The 20,040-nt window shown below is 45.5% G+C and overlaps 1 protein-coding gene across 1 annotated transcript in view; it reads left to right on the top strand.

The window, feature by feature from the left end:
* NPAS2 (neuronal PAS domain protein 2) overlaps window positions 1-20,040 on the top strand; it is a 194,063-nt gene that overhangs the window by 21,529 nt on the left and 152,494 nt on the right. Inside the window, exon 4 of the mRNA XM_042981167.1 lies at window positions 8,189-8,210. Coding sequence (XP_042837101.1) covers window positions 8,206-8,210 — 5 coding nt within the window. The 5' untranslated portion in view covers window positions 8,189-8,205. The remainder of the gene's footprint in view (window positions 1-8,188; window positions 8,211-20,040) is intronic.

The following is a 20,040-nucleotide window of genomic DNA, read 5'->3' as shown; positions in this document are numbered from 1 at the left end:
AGAATACAGGAAGCCAGAAGCCTGACAACCCGTCCAAGGACCGCTGCCTGCCCCTGCACAGAGAGTAAAGGAAGAGAGCCTCTCTATCCTCCTTTTTACAGACTCAGAGAAGTTAAGTCACCTGCCCATGTGAGCTAGGAACTAAGTAGTAATATGGTGACTGTAGGACCTGAGGCCAGGTTGGCCTGCTTCTGAAGCTCTTGACCCTGCCACAAGCTATACTTGTCCCCTCCTGCAAAATATATCAACCCCTTTTGAATCTTCTTGCAAAAGGTATCCACTCCCCACCATCTGCACCATCCCCCTAAGGGCTTCCTGAGTTCAAGTGGATCAGTAGTCTGTGTGACTACAGGCCCCACGTTGTGCAGTACACAACCTGCACAGCTGAATACCAGAGCTCTCGTTAACATTTTATGTTACTTAAAGAAAGGTAATACAATAGTTCACTAACATATTAACAGGATTCCTTTACTGCAGATACTTCTCTGGTAGAAAAAAGTCCTGTTTTAAGTGGCTAAGACATATGACAGACAGGATTGGGTGACAAAGGTCAGGAGGAAGGTTTGAGGAGATGCCCAAACAAGCAATGCCACTGTGTGTGTCTACACAGATGTGCTGTTCAGTAATGGAATGCTCCCTGGCATCCACACCTCATTTATATTTGACATGAAATGCCCTGAGTGGCCCCTTTGCCCTACCTGCATCCTCCACTTGCTTTTCATTTGCTCAATAATAAATGCAGAATTTAATTGCTGCTTCAGGGATTTCTCAGTTCATTCATTTGATTTCAACACAATTTCCAAAAGTTCACAGGATGCCTCTCCCAAAGTCCTAACGTTAGCAAATCTGCACGTATACAGCCTCTATGATGCCAAATGATCCTAGTGGTGACCTCCATGGAACCAGACATGAAGGGGACATGACTGGACCACAGCTCCTCTTAAAAGGAAAATGAACTTCCCTGGAGACAAAGGGGACAGATGCCGTGTGGAGCTTCATGGGCTGGGAGGATCAGGTGGGCTGATGCTACCAAACCCCCCAACCACAGGGGCACGAGGAGGAGAATGGAATGAGGAGTCTACGGTGGGAAGTTGTCCCTGAGGCAATCGGGGACCAGAACATGGTGGGGGGAGGCTAAGCCATGTACATCTCTTGACACCTTCTGGTCGACTGCATACACTGGGAATATCACTTAGCCTCCCTGAGCCAGTTCCCCCATCAACAAAACGGGGCAATAGGTGCCTCAGGAGGTTGTTCAGTGAGCATTCCATGAGAATATAACCCCTGGCACATAGTAAGAACTCTGTAGTTCTTAAAATGAGCTCCAGGTCTCCTTCATACAACCAATAATCATGTGAGTAGTATTCAAGGCTGAGTACCGACTACTGTGCTACAGAGGGAGTACAGCCCATGACACATCTGCCCCTGAGAATGCTAGAAGAGGGTGTTGAAACTCAACAAACTCCAGAAACCTCAGCTCGGTATCTGGGATACAAAATGTAAGCTCTGGTCCACTCAGAAGCCCCCGAGAGGACATTGATTTTTTTTTTCCACTCTTCTTCCAACATGGCATTGACTTATACACAAAATGTCCTTTCTGCTAACTGGTTCATGAAAGCTAGAACAGTCAGTACTTATTTTTTTAAAGGAAGTTGTTAAGTAAAATACTTCACTCCAGGACACAGTATAGCTTACAACCCAAAGCACATGAGGTTTAATTTAAGACAAGACATTTAAGTATAAGGTGCAGCAGGGAAAGGCTGTGAATTTTGCATGTGTTGGATGCCATTCTCTCACTGCTTAAGTTAAGGACACAGGAAGTTCCCTTTGCCAAGTAGGCAAATGGGGTATATAAGGCTGGAGCTAGCCAGTCATTGGTCGATGGGGTGGATGGGACTCAGAGCCATGAGGCTGTGTGGTAGTCAGAAGGGAGACATGAGACCCCAGCTGTCCAAGCAGAGTTGGTTTTTGTTCCTACTTCCCAAATAATCTTAAGTTGATACAACTTTAAAATACTAGCCCATAAAGATTGAAGTAAGAATATATTCAATTATATGTATAAAATAATATGTCCATAAAATATACATAAGCATATACAGATACATATATGTGTGGGTAGATATAGATGATAGATGATAGATAGATAGATGATAGATAGAAAAGGGAGAGAGAGAAAGGAAGAGAGACATAGACAACAAAGAACAGTGAGGATGGAAAGATCACTTCTGGCAGAAGGGTGCAGAGGCAACTTCTTGGAAGTGGTAGCAGATGAGCAAGGCCTTGGGGACCAGAAGAATTTGAGCAGACAGAGCAGGAAGAGAAAAGCAAAAGCAAAAAACTGATGTTGGGATAGCATAAGTCACATACAAGGAATGCACTGTAGGAGTAATGGAAAATAGAACAGAAAGCTAGGTTATGGTCAGATTAAGATGGATCCTGAGGACGCCAAGGAGTGTGGATTTGGTTTGGCAACCACTGGAAAAACTCCTATGTTGAGACCAGGGTGGTTATAGAGTCAGAGCCATATGATAGCACAGCTCCTGGCAGGGTTTCTAATCACTTTCAAGGAGTCATGGGGGAGCAGCAGGGAGGTGAGGGATGTTTGAGGGGCTGAGGACAGTGGCTGTTTACCAATTAGCATAGAAATATTTTAGTACATGGACCACTGGTCTAGCTGTACCAGTGTTTGCTGGCTCAATACTGGGCCTGTCAGTGGGCTCTCTAAACCCACTCCCTTTGGCATATGTTTCAATTTCCCCAAGATGACCTGTTTCATTAATGAATGGAAGTCTTTTTTTCCAGGTCCTTGGGTTTCATCTTCTTTTGTACAACCCTTTTGTGAAATCTCTTTAATGAACTTCATAGCAGGGAGTTGTGAAGTCCTTCCTCAGGCTGCAACACTGCCTTCTTTTTCTTCCACAGTTCATATCCTGGGATTGTGTATGGCCAGTTAGAATGCTGGTGACCATTCCTAGTTAGGGCTGAACTACAGAAGAGAGAGACCATGGAATGGGAAGGAAGAGATGAGTGAAAGCAACATTAGGAAGCAAGGATCCAATAGGATTCAGTTACTGAATGGCAAGGGAAGACGAGAGTGAGAGAGAGAGAGCAGGGGGGAGAGAGAGAGAGAGAGCATTTCAAGGCAGAGTTCAGCTATTAAGCTCAGGTAACTGGAAAAAAAAGTAGCAGCATTAATAGCACTAGGAAAGATGGGAGAATGAGCTGGGGTGGGGGGAAAGGAAAGGGAAAAATCAAATTCATTTTAAACAAGTTAAGTTGGAGGACTCCAAATGGAAATATCAGCAGGCAGTTGGGAATGTGGAAGACAGCCGGGAGGAGCTGTCAGAACCAGAGATAAAGATTTGAAAGACGTTACACTGAGAACCACAGGACTGAAATTGTGCAGAAAGAAGGAGATGAGCAAGAAGCTCAAGATAGAAACTTGGGGACCTGCTTGCTTACCGGGTGGCAGCAGGAAGAAGTGAAGGAAGATGGAAGGGGGAAGGGCATGGTGCGGAGGGGAGGTAGGTCAGGGCCTTGGCATGAAAGAAGCATGACGCTGAATGAACAAATGAAATGAATGAATGAATGAGGCACCAAGAGGGAAGAACTGGACAGATACAATAAGGGGCTTAATGGGCTTTTTTCCCCATTTTTAAAAAATTTTATTCAGATGTAACTCACATATAATTAACCCATTGGTAGTACACAATTCAATGGTTTCTAGTATATTGACAGAGTTATATAGTCATCACCACAACCAATTTTAGAGCATTTCATCACTCCAAAAAACCCTATACTATTTATCTATTGTATCTCAAACTGCCATGCCCCTTATTGTAGGCAACTATAATCTACTTTCTGTCTCTATAGATTTACCTCCTCTGGACTTTCATATAAATGAAATCTTCAGTTATTGGTCTTTTCTAACTGCCTTCTTGCATTAGCATAATGTTTTCAAAGTCCAACCATGTTGTAGCATTTACTAATAGTTCATGCCTTGTTGTGGCCAAATAATATTCCATTGTATGCATATGCCACATTTTTGTGTAGTTCATTCATCAGTTGATGGACATTTGTGTTGTTCCCAATTTTGGCTCTTATGAATCATGCTACTATAAACATTCATGTACAAGTTTTCGTGTGCACATTTGTTTTCATTTCTCTTGGGTATATACTTAGCAGTGAAATTGCTGGATTGAATGGTAACACTATTTTTAACTTTTTTAAGGAACTGCTAGTCTGTTTTTCAAAATGATTGCACCATTTTATATTCCCACCCACCCCCAGTGTATGAGGGTTCTAATTTTTCCACATCCTCACCAACACTTGTTATTTTTTTTTTTTGGTTTGGCTTTTATTTTTTTTTAAATAATAGCCAACCTAGTGAATGTGATGAGGTATCTCATTGTGGCTCTAATTTGCATTTTCTTAATGACTCCTTATGTTGAGTATCTTTTCATGTATTTATTGGCCATGCATACATCTTCTTCAGAGAAGAATCTATTCAGATCCTTTGACTGTTTTTTAAATTGTGTTACTTGTCTTTTCTAATTGAGTTGTAAGAATTCTTTGTGTATTCCGGATATAAGGCCCTTACCAAATATAAGACTTGCAAATATCTTCTCCCATTCTGTGGGTTGTCTTTTCACTTTCTTGATGGTGTCATAGCAAGTTTTTACTTTTGATAAAGTCCAGTTTATCTATTTTTCCCTTTTCATTGCTTGCCCTTTTGGTGTCATATTTAAGAATCCTTTGCCAAATCCAACGTCATGAAGATTTACCCCTATGCTTTCTTCTAAGAATTTTATAATTTTTTAAAAAATTAATGTTTATTTGTTTTTGAGAGAGAGAGAGAGAGAGAGAGGATGAGGCAGAGAGAGAGGAAGACATAGACTCTGAAGCAAGCTCCAGGCTCCAAGCTGTCAACACAGAGCCCGACATGGTACTCGAACTCATAAACCGTGAGATCGTGACCTGGGCCAAAGTTGGACACTTAACTGACTGAGCCACCCAGGCATCCCGAGTTTTTTAGTTTTAATTTTTATGTTCATGCATTTGATCCATTTTGAATTAATATTTTATATAGTGTGAGGTAGGGGTCCAATTTCACCATCATGTGTGTTGATATCCCATTGTCCCAGTACCATCAGCTGAAGTCTGTTCTTTCCCCATTGAATTGTCTTGGGTATCCTCCTCCAAATCAATTGGCCATAAATTTGAGGGTTTATTTATAAACTCTCAATTCTGTTTTCTTAATGCTTGCTATCCATGCACTATTCAAATATTTGTATTTATTTGTTTAAATGCTTGTTTATTTATTTTTAAAGTTTATTTATTTATTTTTGAGAGAGAGAGAGAGAGAGAGAGAGAGAGCATGTACACAAGCAAGAAGGGGAGGGGCAGAGAGACAGGGAGAGAAAGAATCCCAAGCAGGCTCTGCACTGTCAGCATGGAGCCCGATTCAGGGTTCAAACTCACGAACTGTGAGACCATGACCTGAGCTGAAGTCGAGTCAGATGCTTAACTAACTGAGCCACCTGGGTGCCCCTAATATTTTTATTTTTATGTTAAAGTATAAATGTCTTCTTCTTGACTTGTTGACCCTGGCCAGTGTCATTTCCCTTAGACAACTAGCTACCCTGCATCCAAACAATGCCTACCAACCTCGTACAGTGGCCTTTTAACTTGATGTCCTTCCCTGCCAGCTTCCTCTTATCTGAAGGCCACACTTAAGCATACTGGCTCCCCACAAACTGAAGTCACCAGGTTTGGGCTCAGCGCTATGATTTACACTTGGCCAAACTGGACTCATGAAGAGCTAAATGAGAACCAGGTAAAAGATAGGAGGATAATATTTTACAGCAGCTCATTTTCCATGGAGCAGGGCAAGTGGGGAAGGAGAGGAGACAGGAGAGAGCAGAAAGGACTAGAAGGTGCTGAGAGAAAGGGAAGGAATAAAGGAAAGTACAATGGGGTGAAGAATTGAGGAAGGGAGCTTATTAAAACTTTTAGCAATCACTTGGTTGAGTGTGCCCATAAGCCAGCATAAGTGCAGGGTGGCCAAAGCGTAGGTTTGGGCAGCAGAGAGACTCATGTCTCCATCCTGGCTCTGTAGGTCAAGGGAACACACATTGAGAATCACTTGTCTGAATTTTTAAGGGTCAAGAAAACAAAATGTCACCCATTGGCATCTTAAATTCTCAAGTGAAAAGCCTTCAAATAAAGGCTCTGAGACTCAGTCATCCCCAACATAGACACTGCGCACCATTTGAACCTCACTAATATCATCAAAAATAAAAGTGACTTTAATTATAAATTTCTAGAATGTAAAATACAATCCAGCCCAGTTACCATTATGAAAGCATCTTTCACCTTAAGGCAACCCCTCATTTGCTTCAAAACAAATAAATCTAGAGTGACATGTAGTAGCACATGCATGCTAAAAACATCGAGTGAGGTTGTCCGTATTACAGAATCATGTTCACTGTCAATGCCAGTGTTACACTGGAGTCACTGAGAAAAGCCTCTTTATCACCAAACCCTCACAGGAAAGCATACTAATAAAATAATGCTTGCCCATACGAGGAAATTCATAATCTGTTGCCTTCTTGGGAGGGGCTATAAATAGCTCCTTGTAGAACATTTTTCCATAATTAGCTTTTCACTTCAAGTGAACTAGGTGTAATAAATTTCATATCACTAAATGTTCTTCCTGGGCAAAGGACATGGTAGGTTATGTATTTGTTAGTATAGAAACAACTATTCAAACAGCACTGAGCAGGAAGTCAGAGATTTCAAAAAAATGAGACAGAAATGGAAACCACTCTGGAAAACAAACTGAAAATGCCCACGTAAGGTTGATGTGCTCTTACAAACAGACACATGTAAAGGCAGTAAATTGCCTCTTCTTCGTTCTTACATGGGACATGAGCTGAGAACAGCCAAAGACAATGGTCACTTCTGTGTCAATCCGGCTGTGTTTCTGCCCTGTGCTTAAAGTGTATTCCTCACACTTGTTGGAGAAACGCGTGTCTCCACAGCTTGCCTGTGTGCCTTCATGAATGAGGCTGAGAGCAAACACCTTACAGAGCTGATGTGATTTCTTCCACCCTTGTATGTGCTTTAGCCCTGACTCTACAGTTGCTCTGAAATCCTCTCAGCTAATTGCAGGAGCTGAAAAACCCCTCCCATCCTTCTGGCACATTTACAGCTCACCCACATTTGCATCCCTGGAACCTTCCTTCCCCTGCTCCCAGAACCCTGTACACAAAAGACTTCTCTTCCATTCCAATTTTCTACTTACTTCAGGGTCAGTGTTTCTTCCATGTTGCACAGGCTCACCCGAGATGGCTGTTTATTTAAGGTGAAGTGGTTTAAATACCTCTTTGAAACACTCACCATTTGAGCTGAGTATTTCCCCAAGAAGACAATCTGGTTCCAGTGAGAAAGGCTAATACCCCCAGCCACTACATTAACCAGAAGGGTGACCAGAGGTATGAGCTTCTTCCCTGGGCAAACCTTCACCAGTCCTACTCTCACAGGCCAAGAGAGGGAGGCTTGACCAGCACCCAAACTTTCCTTTCCCCACAGGAACTGTCTTCCTTTCCCAACCTGCAGCCTAGAGCTGGTCTGAACATAACATATGTTTACAAAAGGACATGCCCGTCCTGCTATCACCAAAGTCCAAACAGAGCTTTTGGAGAGGTGCCAATATGCCAATAACACACGTAGTGACCCACTGACTTTATCTCCTTCTATGAATCATCAGGACCAAGTGTTGCTCTTTTGCCAACTCTAACCCTGCATCCTGAAGTGCTGTTTCAAACACTTGGAAGATAGCCGCCTCAAGAGTGGAATAAAGATATTAATAACCGATGTCCTGAGAGGACCAGAGAAAATGGAGACAAGAAGTATTCGGCGATGTTAGCAGCACATGCTGCTTCAGCATCGTTATCCAGCAAGAGCTCACGGACAGTGAATGATGCCTCTGATAAGCTTTGTGTTGGCATCCCACACAGCTGAGTGCTGGATTGGGTGGGAGGGAGTGGGGGCCTGGCAGTCTTCAAGCCAGAATCAGACCCTGCCTGCCACGTATTTGCCAAGTGACTGAGGGCACCTTGAGCCTCTCTCGGTCAGATTCTTTATCTGTTACCTGGAAATCATAAATCACTTTTTTTTTTTACAGGGCCTTATGAAGATGAAATGAGGTAATGCAAATACCTGGCACGTAAGCATTAGATAAATGTTACCTTTTAGTACTTGCAAACATGATTTACTAAAATATCATTTAAAAAAAAAAAAAACCTCTTATCCAGACAATGGAATATTATCCAGGGCTAAAAGGAAATGAGCTCCTAAACCATGAAAAGACATGGAGAAAATTTAACTGCATTTTACTAAGTGAAAGAAGCCAATCTGAAAGCCCACCTACTATGTGATTCTATGACATTCTTCAAAAGGCAAAACTGTGGAGACAGTAAAAAGATCAGTGATTGACAGGGTTTAGTGGGGATGGAAGGATGAATAGGTGGAGTGCAGAGGATTTTTAGGGCAGTGAAAAATGCTGTATGATACCATAATGGAAGATGCATGTCACTATACATTTGTCCAAACCTACTGAGGGTTCAACACCAAGCGTGAGCCCTAATGTAAACTATGGACTTTGGGTGATAATGACAGGTCAGTGTAGGTTCACTAATTGGGACAAATGTCACTCTGATAGGGGATGTTGATAGTGGGGGAGGCTGGAGAGAGGGAGTCAGGGAATATATGGGAACTTAGTACTTACTGATGAATTTTGTTGTGAACCTAAAACTTCTCTAAAAAATAAAGACTATTTTTTTAAAGATTCTCTTTAGAAGAGAAATGAATAGGATCTAAAATCAAAATTTATTATTAGAGAAAATGCATATGAAGGGACTTCCTCTAGGGACTTAACTATAAGGAAAGATCATGCTCAAGTGCCCATATCACCAGTAGTCTTACCATCTCTTCTTGGGATGTGTGTGTGTGTGTGTGTGTGTGTGTGTGTGAGTGTGTGTGTGTGTGTGTTTTGCGTGTTTGCATGCATGCACATACACATGTATGATTTCCTCCCGTGGTCCTCAGAGGCAATGCAATTAACTGGCGGCAATTGGCTGAAGCTTTGGAGCTTTGTCACCTCCAGACTCCTCCAGCCCAGATTTCCTCCCTGGGTCCTCCACACCAGTTTTGTAAGGAAATCTTACTTCATTCTTGAGTTTGCCAACCACATGATCTAATAGGTACAGGTGCCAAGTCTTCACTCTATCAGGCGGGCTGCACAAGGCCTTGATTGTCTCCTGGTAGCATCCTCAGGCCCACAAGAGAGCCTGCTGCAGTGAATGAATCACCACTCTGCGCTTTTCTATTGCTGTGAAGCTTCTGCAAACCAAAGTGTTCGAATTCTAACCCTGACATTTCCATTGCAAAGTGTATATTCTTGAATCTTTCTGCTCTGGGTGCCCATCATTGAGTCTCTGATGATTGGGCTCTGAGGCCTCTTCATCTTTACACTGACCTCACTTTCCCTTCTGCCTTGGCTTCTTCAGTTTCCTTCCCTTAGCATGATGCGATTCTACACAATGCCACATAGTATTGTGTTTTCTTTTTCTTTTTAATTGTAGAGTGAAATCTGCCACTCAGAGATAAGAATCCATAAAGGGACTTCTGGACACCCATTTAAAAAAGAAGGCCCTCTATCATATGATTATTCAGAAAAACTGTGGTGATGTCATCTGGCATAGAACTCTGGCCTTATTGTCTACCCTAAAGTTTCTGTTGAATTTACTGACTATCCATACCTAACGTGGGCCCCAAGCCTTGAGCTGGTGCTATTATTATTGTAATAGCCCACGCATTCTTGCCTGTATGTAGCAGCACATATGGACACCTATAGTGTACATATTTTGAGAATTTAATTGGATAAATGTTTTAAATTAGGGTAGGCCCCAGATTCGACTTCCATGATGGAAAAGAACATCCAATTAGATTGCAAAAACTGAATTGTTTCGCTGATCTTCAAAGATTGATATAATTGCAATTTAAAATTTTGATCCCCCTCCCCAAAAAGTTTGATTCTTTGAGACTTATCCAAGGTTCCTGGATACACTATTGCAACATTCAATGAAGAAAGCCGTGTTCTTTTAAAGAACTAACTACATCAGACTTGAGAATTTCCCCAAATTGGCAATGCAGTTTTGAGTGGTTCTTTTACTCCATGCTGCCCCTCTTGAACAACGTATGGATTATGATCTAGTTTGACTTGATATCTAGTTGATGGAAAGTCCTGGTATCAGTGTCATCTCCTCTAAGAAGCCCATCCTGATTCCTTCCTTTGAATACACAGGGCATTTTGTCTTCTGCCATTAGCCTTATTTGGCCTCATCTTTCTTTTTTTAATGTTTATTTATTTTTGAGAGAGAGAGAGAGAGAGAGAGAGAGAGAGCGCGCGCGCGAGCGCGAGCACGCGCGCAAATGGGGGAGGGGCAGAGGGAGGGAGACACAGAATGTGTAGCAGTCTCCAGCCCCTGACACAGGGCTCAAACTCACTGACTGCAAGATCATGACCTAAGCTTAAGTCGAATGCCTAACTGACTGAGGCACCCAGGTGCCCCTGGCCTCATCTTTATCCTGGCTTCTACCCTGTAAATACTTCTTGTATTTACAAGAAGTAAACTGCTGTAAAGTTTCCCTTGATCCCTCACAGGCCAAGTCCAGCCTGATTCATGCAAGCTGTCAACAAATGCGGATAAAAGGAACTGAACAGTCAAATGCATAGAATGAATTGCAGGTAAACTTTCCTCTTTGATTCTCTATGTTTTGGGGGAAGGGCACATTCTTCTGAGGACACTGTGCTCTAGTCCTGATTGGGTCCTGTGCTGCAGACTCCACTTCCCGTGATGGTCAGACAGATGTCCTAACCAGTCGGATTAATACTAGGAGATGAGATGGAGTCTGGAATGAGTGCAACAACTACATACACATTATCTGCACAATTAAAAGGCAGAAACCACACATTTGGTAGGATACCTTACTGGGCAACAGGTAAAAACAGACCATAGCAAACACATTTGTTGCACTGCAGAATTATTTCATGCATTATTACTGTAGTTCATTTGTTTCCTAAAAGATCATTTAAGGATTGTTCAACTAGTTCCCAAAAGGGAGGAGGAGGGAGTTGGAATCTCTTTCAAAGCAAGAAAGGAAGGGAGGTGGCTTTAAAGTCTGCATTGAATCAGCTTAAAAGCACATAACTTTATCCTTTAGTAGATATTAGGCCTATGCTTTAAAGGCAGGGCAAAACCTACTTGCGTGAAGAAAAAAAAGCAAATCAATCAATCAATCAAAAAAAATGTTTTTTCTTTTTTGGAAAGGGAGGGACTTCAAAACCCAAATGTGCCAAATGCCTCCTCCTTCTTGAAAAGCCCTCCAAGTTAGAAGCAAGCCTAAGAAAAACGGCTTCTCTTAGGATGCTCAAAGTTCCTTGCAGCTGATTATTTTTCAGGAGGAGAATTAGACAAAAATAATACAAGTGGGAAATAAAGAGAGTGACCTACTTTACAGGGGGGAAAAAGGAGCTCTGTGTGAGCGTTTTGATCTAATTGACGGTGTGGGGTTGCATGCCCAAATAAGGCGCTGTTGGTCGAGTCTGCGCGGGAGAGGGCCTATCTCGAACTCGAGCCTAGGAGAGGATAAAACAAGGGCCCTGGAACTGGTGGGCAGGGAACCCCAGTACACTGGACCGACTGGTGTTCAGAGGAAGTTCCCTAGGAGATTCCTTCTGGCCACAAAACCAAGTATGATAGAAAAGGACCGGTAGGGGCGCCTTTCTTTTCAAGGGCTACTTGCTGGAATGTGCGAGGGACCGAGGGACATCTGAAAAAGGCTGCTGGGTGCACGGCACAGCGCCAGGCGCTGTACTTAGGTGATGTTAGGGAAGAGGTGACTTCCCGGGGCTAGTGGGCCTCTCCCCTCCTTTGGTTCCCCCCCCCCCCGGGGGCGTCTATACCACGCCCTGGAGGGAGGTCTGCGAGCCCAGAGGAACCTGCTCACTGTTCCAGGCCTCATCGAGGCACAGGATCTCCCCTTTTCACCCAACGCTGTCTCGGGGCTCCGCAGAGTATCAAACCACAGCTCCTGGCTCCGGGGACTATTTATGTGCATCTGTCTCTGTTGGGCGTTTGCTGCGGGAGCCTGGGTGAAAGCCTCCCTGTTTTCTCGCGCGCGCGCCGCTCCAGCTTCTCCTTTTCTTGGATTCTCGCCTGTCTCCTCCCACAGAGGGAAAAAAAAAAGGTCACGTATGTTTGGAAAAATATGTAGGTCAGTGGAACATTTCCTGCACTGGTGCAAAAGGAGAGGAGGGCAGGGAGGGAGGGGAGGGAGAGGCAGAGCGGAGCTCCGAGGGCGCGCTCCTGGCCACAGCCCCCTACCCCACGTGCCTCTGCGGGGGGTGGGGAGGGGGTGCTGCAATTAGCCGTTCCTTTCCATCCTTGACCCATTTTCCAGACCGGCTATGTTAGCCTTGGAAGCGACACCGATTATTTCTCCCCAGCAGGCGCTGTAGTCCTCCCTAGAACAGCACTCTCCAGCTTCTCCCCCAACCCCAGTGTCCAACTGCCCCCTCCCTCCCCGCCCCGCCGCCGACGCTCATTGAGAAATCGCAGTGGTCCGCTTGCAGAGACGCGCCCTGTGCCCGGGCTCTGGCTCGGCGCTCAGACCTGCCCCGCAAGGACGGTGTGGAGGGGACGACAGTCGTGTGCTCGTCCCCCTTTCCCCCCAACGCACGGGACAGCGGGGTGGCAGCGGGCTTGGCGAGGGTCTACACTAGGCAGGAAGGGAAGATTGCTTGCCACCCCCAGCGACAACTTTAACGGGACTTCAGCTGGCAGCCCCGCGTCCGCCTATCTCCCCTCTCGACCAGTTCACTTCTAAGCACACACACCCCCACCGCGCGCTCAGTTCCGACCCCGCGCCCCAGGCCGGACTTCGCCGCGCGTCCTGGCAGCCCAGAAGGGGCGGGGGCGGCCTCGGGCGCGCGGGTGTCTAGGCCGCCCAGAGGAGCTGGGGGTCCGGGGGTCGCAGGATGCGTATCCCAGGCTGGGTCGGGGCCAAGGCCCGGCGTGCGGCCAGAAGAGACCCGGCAGCAGGAGCGGAGGGAAGGAGGAGGAGGCGAGGGTGGAGGAGGAGGAGAGAGGAGGAGGGAGGAGGGAGAAGGGAGGGGGAGGAGGAAGAGGCGAAGGCAGCTCTCCCCACCGGCTCTACGTGCGGAAGAGTTTGCCGCGCGAGCAGCCGGCCTCCTGCAGGAGCCGAGGGACCCGCGCGACGGCGGCCAGGGAGCAGCGGCCGCGTAGCTCGGAGACCCGCAGCCGCGGTGGCGGTGGCGGCGGCGGCGGCGGCGGCAGCGAGAGCAGCGCCTCCCGCCGCCGCCCGGGAGGAGCTCGCCGCGCCCGCTCGCCGCCTCGGCTCCCAGCGGCGGCGGCGGCGGCGGCGGCGGCGGCGGCGGCGGGAGGCGCGTCTCCCCGGCCCAGTCCGCGCCCGGCCCCGCGGGGTCGCCCCGGCCAGCTCCGAGGTAAGGGGCCGCGCCCGGGGACGCGGGGAACCCGGGTTGGAAGTCCGTGAGCGCGGGGTCGCGGGACTCGGTCACCTGCTAGTCGGCGCGGTGAACGCGCGGGGCGGGGAGGGGCGCTCCGACACGGGGCTGCGCGGCGCGGGGGTCAGGGGCGTAGAATGTTGGGGCCCCACCCCCACCCCGGGTCCTGCCGCCCGGGACACCGCGTCTTGCAGGACTGCAGCGGCGGCCGGGCTGGTGTGCTCCGTGTGCCTCTCGCCATAGGAAGCAGAGGACGAGGCACCCCGAACCTCAGGATTTGGGGGAGCTCAGAGGATACTGTCAGGGTGGGTAGAAGCCGTGCCCAGGTAGCAGCCTGGAGGCTTGCCCAGTGGCCTCTCTGGGCCCCACTGCGCGCCTTCGCGAAGAGTGGGGAGCCGGGTAGCCCTGGAGGGTGCGGCGTGCGCGCCCCGGGCTCGCGATCTCTCTGGGTCCCTAGGTCGGAATTGTTTCCGGGCCCGATTGGGTACCTAGTCTGCCCCAGCATGTTTAGAGAGCGTCGCCTTGCCACTGCTTCCCAGGTTAGATGCCGTCGAGTTGATTTGATAGGTGTGCCCCCTCCCCGGGCCGAGGAGGAAGGCACACCTTTGACCTTTCTATAGAGCTGCGCAGGGTCGTTAACCAGAGGGTAGGGACAGGTGCCAAGGTGCTAAATTAAAAACTAACCCGCTCCTCTGCCTGCCACTCCTTAACTGCTCAAGGTAAGAAAGTTTGTTTTCAGCCTTGTGATTCATAAATAATTAGTAACCAGTTTCGTAGATTAAGCAAGATGGAAACCTTAAAAATACATACGCACTTCCAGAAAGTCTAAAAACTTCCAAGGTTGGATCCGGGAGTCTTTAGTTCAGGAAGTTAAAAGCCTCGGGACTCAACAGGTGTTCAGAAGGGGTCCGAGAAGGGAGAGAGCTCTGCGTGTTTGTCTTTAGTACCTGCTCCTTTGGTATCGTGCCCCAAATTCGTTGAATTTGTTGGCTTGTTTCTTTACAGGTATTGAGTAGTTATTAACTTAAATAGCAAAGATGAACTCATCATTTATGATCATTTAGAACCCAAACCTTCTTTTCCTTAATAGGAGGGTTCTCCCCGTTTGGACTTGCCAGATAATTAGCTTTAAAGCAGTTCCTGGCAAGGTGCACTCTATCCACGAACCTCTAACACTAACTTAGTACCTGACCAGTGAATTGACTAATTAAGGCTTGCATTAAAGCACAACTGCCCTTCTTGGGTGGGAGGCGCCGGTTCAAAATTCAAGGGCAAGTTCTAGCTCTTTCTATCACAAAGATTTCCTTAATGGGAGTGTTTGGCAAAAATAATCCCAAAATGTCTTTTAAAATAACCATCGAATAAATAAAATGTTTAAAAGCGTTATTCTGACCAGGGCCACTATTTTGCAAAAGAGAAAAAAAAAATCTCTGTTTCATTACACAGCTAACCCAGGACCCATAGAAGTATTGGCATTTCTCAGCAGTCTACTTAAAGATTTAGTTAAAAATAAAGTGTGCAACATAAAGACATTCAATAATTGTCTTCCATCTCCCAGAGAGATGCGGAGTGTGGCTTGAAACAATTGTAAATGTGCTGCTTTTAGCCATTTTCTTCTTGGAAATCGATGCCTCTATTTATTTGCTGATTTGTCCCACTGTGCACGATCATAGAATTGGTTTTATTCCTACTATTCCCCAGAGTGACTCCTGCGGAGGTGAGAGAAGGGACTACATTCTAGAGGAAATATGTTATTAATAAAACGTTACCCCCCAAAGAGTTAACCATGCCAAGAAAAGAACCAAGTGAGGTTTTACTAATTAGTGTGATGAAAAAAATTCCCTGATATGATGACAGTGTTCAGATGGTGACTAAAAACTTCATCTTTATGTAGAAAATAACAATTGTTTTTAAGCTTCTTTGGTCCTTTTTGGAGTTTGGGTCCTTTTTAGTGTTTCTGGATGTTTAATAATGAAAACTATAAAGATAACAAAAATGGTAAAAAAAATTACATCATCTGATGTATATCATTATGAAGTTGAATTTATCCTAGTTTTTAAACAATCTTTCTTAATTCTTGGTGATCTTTATAGGTGGCTCTTAACCCTGCCACTTGTTTTCAGATTGTAAATTCAAAATTAGTGATTTGTTCAGATGACAATAATAATGCCTGCATATACATTTTATATCGCCATCTGTATATGTTAATTTTTTCAAAGTCTTGCTCTTGAGCCTGAAGGACCAAAGGGCTAAGTCCTTTTTGTTCATTTAAAAAATTTTTTTTAACGTTTATTTATTTTTGAGACAGAGAGAGACAGAGCATGAACAGGGGAGGGGCAGAGAGAGAGGGAGACACAGAATCTGAAACAGGCTCCAGGCTCTGAGCTGTCAGCACAGAGTCCGACGCGGGGCTCGAACTCACGGACCGCGAGATCGTGACCTGGCTGAAGTCGGACGCTTAACCGACTGCGCCACCCAGGCGCCCCGATCTTCATTTTTAAAACAAGTAGATATCTTGTTCTTCACGTGAAAAGTCAGTTTTTCCATTGTGATCTGGACACTGATTGTCCCATGCTGATCCCATGTAAGCGGTGACATCTCTTTCCCAAGAGAGGTCAAATTACAAGGTGTTGAAAATAGCCCAGTGACTCAGTATTCTTGGCTGCTGTACACCAACGGTTTAATTGGCTGCATCAGAGAAGCATCTAATTGAGTTTCACATTTAAATAGTGGAAATGATACTTGATGCATTATTTGCTTACACAAATGTTTAATTAGCATGTTCCTGATCTTCATTCTATTTGTAGCAAAGAAGGGAGGTCAGGGACTGCTCATTCATATTCCCTGCAGCATCTCAGCCCTATGAGGCCTTGTTCATAATAGATGCTCAATAAATAGGTGTAGGAAATGAGCTGAACCATTGATGAGAGTTATCCAAAGGTTAGAAATTTGTGAGTGCTAATAGGATACTTAACTATGAGTAACTCTAGTTTAAATCTGATGATGATCAGTAGTACCTGAGAGCACTGAACAAACACTTACTAAATGTGAACACTTGTTTTAAAAGGGGAATTTTTTTTGAATTCTCTGGCAATGGGGACCACTTGGCATTGCAAACAAAGTAATCTCTTAGGTAAAGTTCCCCCAAAGATCACTTGAACTTCTGCGGGTCCTAAAACAATGTGTGGTTTCCATTTGATGATTCAGAATAGAAAGGAGAGAGCTTAACTTCTACACTGGTGTGAGAACAAGTGTATTAAAGAGGGTGGGAGGTGTCAAGGATCACGCCTCAAACTTCATAGTGCGTGCAGTTTCCTGGGGACCTTGTTAGTACATGCTAACCCAGCACATCTGGGTCAGGACCCAAGATGCTGCATTTCTCACAAGTTACCATGCACTCCTGATGCTGTTGAAACACCAGCAAAGTTCTGGAATATACTTAATTCAGTTCAGCATATGTTTACTGAACATCTACTACATGGTAGGCCCAGGCAATGGAAAAATAAAGAACGTGGGTCCTCTCTGCCCTCTCATCAAGCAGCTGACTAGATGAGGAAGAGAGAAGGATTCTTTCTAGACCAAAAATGAGGTCCTGGACCAGAGAATGGGCCCAGGAAAGGGGGTTTTCTGATAGGGCTTCTACTTTGCTGACCTTGACCTCTATCTAGTCTTCTTGGAATGGAAAGCTTTGTGATCTGGCAGAAAATAAACTGCAAATGTTGAAATCAGACAGACCTGGGATTGCCTCCCTGCTCAGCTATCGTGTGACCTGGAGCAACCTTTTTTTAACCTCTTTGAGCCTCAGTGTCCTGGTCAGAAAAAGGGTGGGAATAATGCTTCGCTGGTCGGGTTGCTAGGATTACCAGAATGATTGCTTTCATTACTGTCAGTGGGAAAGGGGGGGCTGGTAGGCAAGAGAAAGGAGAGGTTCCTAAAATATTCTATGTAGTTCACCAATTAGAGATTCGATTTGGTCAACCAGCAAACCCCAGGCAAGCAGTAGAGAACCAGGCTAGGGCTGGAGGGTGGGCAGCTGTGGAAGTTAATCAGAGGCAAAATGGAATTATCAGGAGCACGCACATCTCCACTCTTCTCCTGCAGTGCCCTGGCTTCTGGTTAGCCTTGGTGACACCCTGCTAGCAATATATTTACCTGAGGGTGTTCCTGGAGCCTAGCCTTTAAGTTCCAGTGATCAAGACCAACTGGTGTTTGTACAGTCAGGCACTCCTTTAAAAATCTGATTCAGAGGGAAGGGCAAGTGCCTCCCCTCTTTGAGGGGCACTGGTGCATTCCCTGGCAAGGCACTTTTAAGGAAGGATTAAGCCATGAGCAGACTTGCGGGGGAGGGGGGGGGAGAGAGAGAGAGAGGGAGAGAGAGGGAGGGAGAGGGAGAGTCCTTTCCCATTTAGCTGAGTTAGCTGAAATTAGTGCAGGGTGTGTCCGAGTTCATCAGGCAGATGTTTTATACTTTAGGCTGTGAGATGATTGTTTCCTCTTGACATCCAGGGAAGATGGATATTCCAAGGCAGTGATCTCTATCACTCTGATCTTAGGAGGGGTAATCTGGGTGGCCCTCAAAATACTTCAACATTGCTCTACTTTATATATATATGGTATATATAATATGTAAGATATATGCTATGTAAGATATATACTATGTAAGATATATATAATATATAAGATATAGGTAGTATATGTATTAGAGTTCCATTTATTATTTGCAAAGGAAATTTTACTGCTATCATTCCAGCTCCATGCCTCCCCACCTAAAATAAACCTTGAAAACCAAGTTGTAAGAGAATGCCAGTGGCCTTTTGATGTGTGGGGGAAGGAAAAGCAGAGGAATGACTGGAGCCAAGGCAGTCCTGGGGGTGGGGTAGAGGGGTAACAAGGAGGGAAAGGAGGGCAGCAAGCATCTGAGCACCCAGAATGGAGGTTAGAGCAGTGGCAGGGGCAGAGGGTGGGAGGTAGGAGCCAGGGACCCAACTTTGTAGACTCTGCTGCTGTGCAGAAAGCTGTGGAGGATTATGCCCCTGGGTCTTTGAAAATCATCCAGGCTTCCAGTAGACACAAGCCCATCTAAAGGAAGGTAAGGGGTGCCTGGGTGGCTCATTTGGTTATCCATTGGGCTCTTGATTTCCACTCAGGTCATGATTTCACAGTTTGTGGATTCAAGTCCTGCATCAGGCTCTGCACTGACAGTCCTGAGCCTGCTTGGGAATCCTCTCTCTTGCTCTCTCTCTGCTTCTCTGCCCCTTGCATGTCTGCTCTCTCTCTCAAAATAAATAAACTTTAGGGGTGCCTGCATGGCTCAGTTGGTTAAGTGTCCAACTTTGGCTCAGGTCATGATCTCACAGTTTGTGAGTTTGAGCCCCACGTAGGGCTGTGTGCTGACAACTCGGAGACTGGAACCTGCTTCGGATTCTGTGTCTCTGTCTCTCTCTGTCTCTCTCTCTCAAAAATAAACATTAAAAATAAGTAAATAAACTTTAAAAAAAGAAAAGGAAGGTGAATGACAGAGCTAAGCAGCATTATTCTTCCAGCCTCTTCTGAACCAAAAATGGTAGTGCACAATTTCATGAAGAATATTTGTGCCCCTTGATCATCAAGATATGGAGGAGAATGTGTTTAAATTATCATTTTTATGTCATAAAAGTATATTTAATTTTTGGAAAGCCTAGAAAAGAGTGAAGAAGATGGAGATTACCTGCAACCTCAAGGTGTATTTCCTTTCAGTCTTTTTTTTCTATACATTAAATGTTTTTTAATGTTAGATATTTTAAAAATATGTATGAATAATCTCATAAAAATTTCAAATAATCCAGGACCATTTCTAGTAAAAAGATGACCTTCACAGTCTGTGTCCTATGTAAGTGTCATTCCCCTTTTTCTGCCTAGCAGAAACCTGGTTTTGCTCCTGAGTCTACCCTCCCTGGTCCATATGTCTCAGGAGTAAATCCTGATTGGCCAAAGCTACCCAAGTGAGCCTGCCATTCTTGCCAGTGATTGGCTCAGCACAAGCATGTGGACTTTGTCCTGGCCAATGAAGCATGAGGGTGGGTTACTGGCCCTTCAAATCAGGCAAGGAGGGAAGCAGCCCTTTTCTTCTGGATATGCAATGCCTGTAAGTGGGGCAACCATCAGCCCCCAGAGAAGGCTAGGCCAGGTCCCAGCTGACCTGCCAAAGAATGCAAAGGTGAAGAACTGGACTCCATAGTGCCCTTAGCCTTCTGAATTACCCAACGAGGAGTCTCTGCTTTGCGATGTTTGGGAGATCCTGAAACTGTCCTGACCACGTAAAGCAGGTCAAGTTAGGTTTTTGTTAGTTGTAGCCAGAAGCATCCTAACCGATGCACCACATACCTCTCCACCCTTCTCAGGAGATGAACTTGGGGGTGTAGTCTGCTAGTCATTTTCCGGTGCATTTA

This window comes from Panthera tigris, chromosome A3 (assembly GCF_018350195.1).
Source record: "Panthera tigris isolate Pti1 chromosome A3, P.tigris_Pti1_mat1.1, whole genome shotgun sequence".
In the NCBI taxonomy this organism is placed as follows: Eukaryota; Metazoa; Chordata; class Mammalia; order Carnivora; family Felidae; genus Panthera; species Panthera tigris.
The sequence above is the reverse complement of the archived record's forward strand: the minus strand, read 5'-3'. Positions and strand labels throughout refer to the sequence as shown.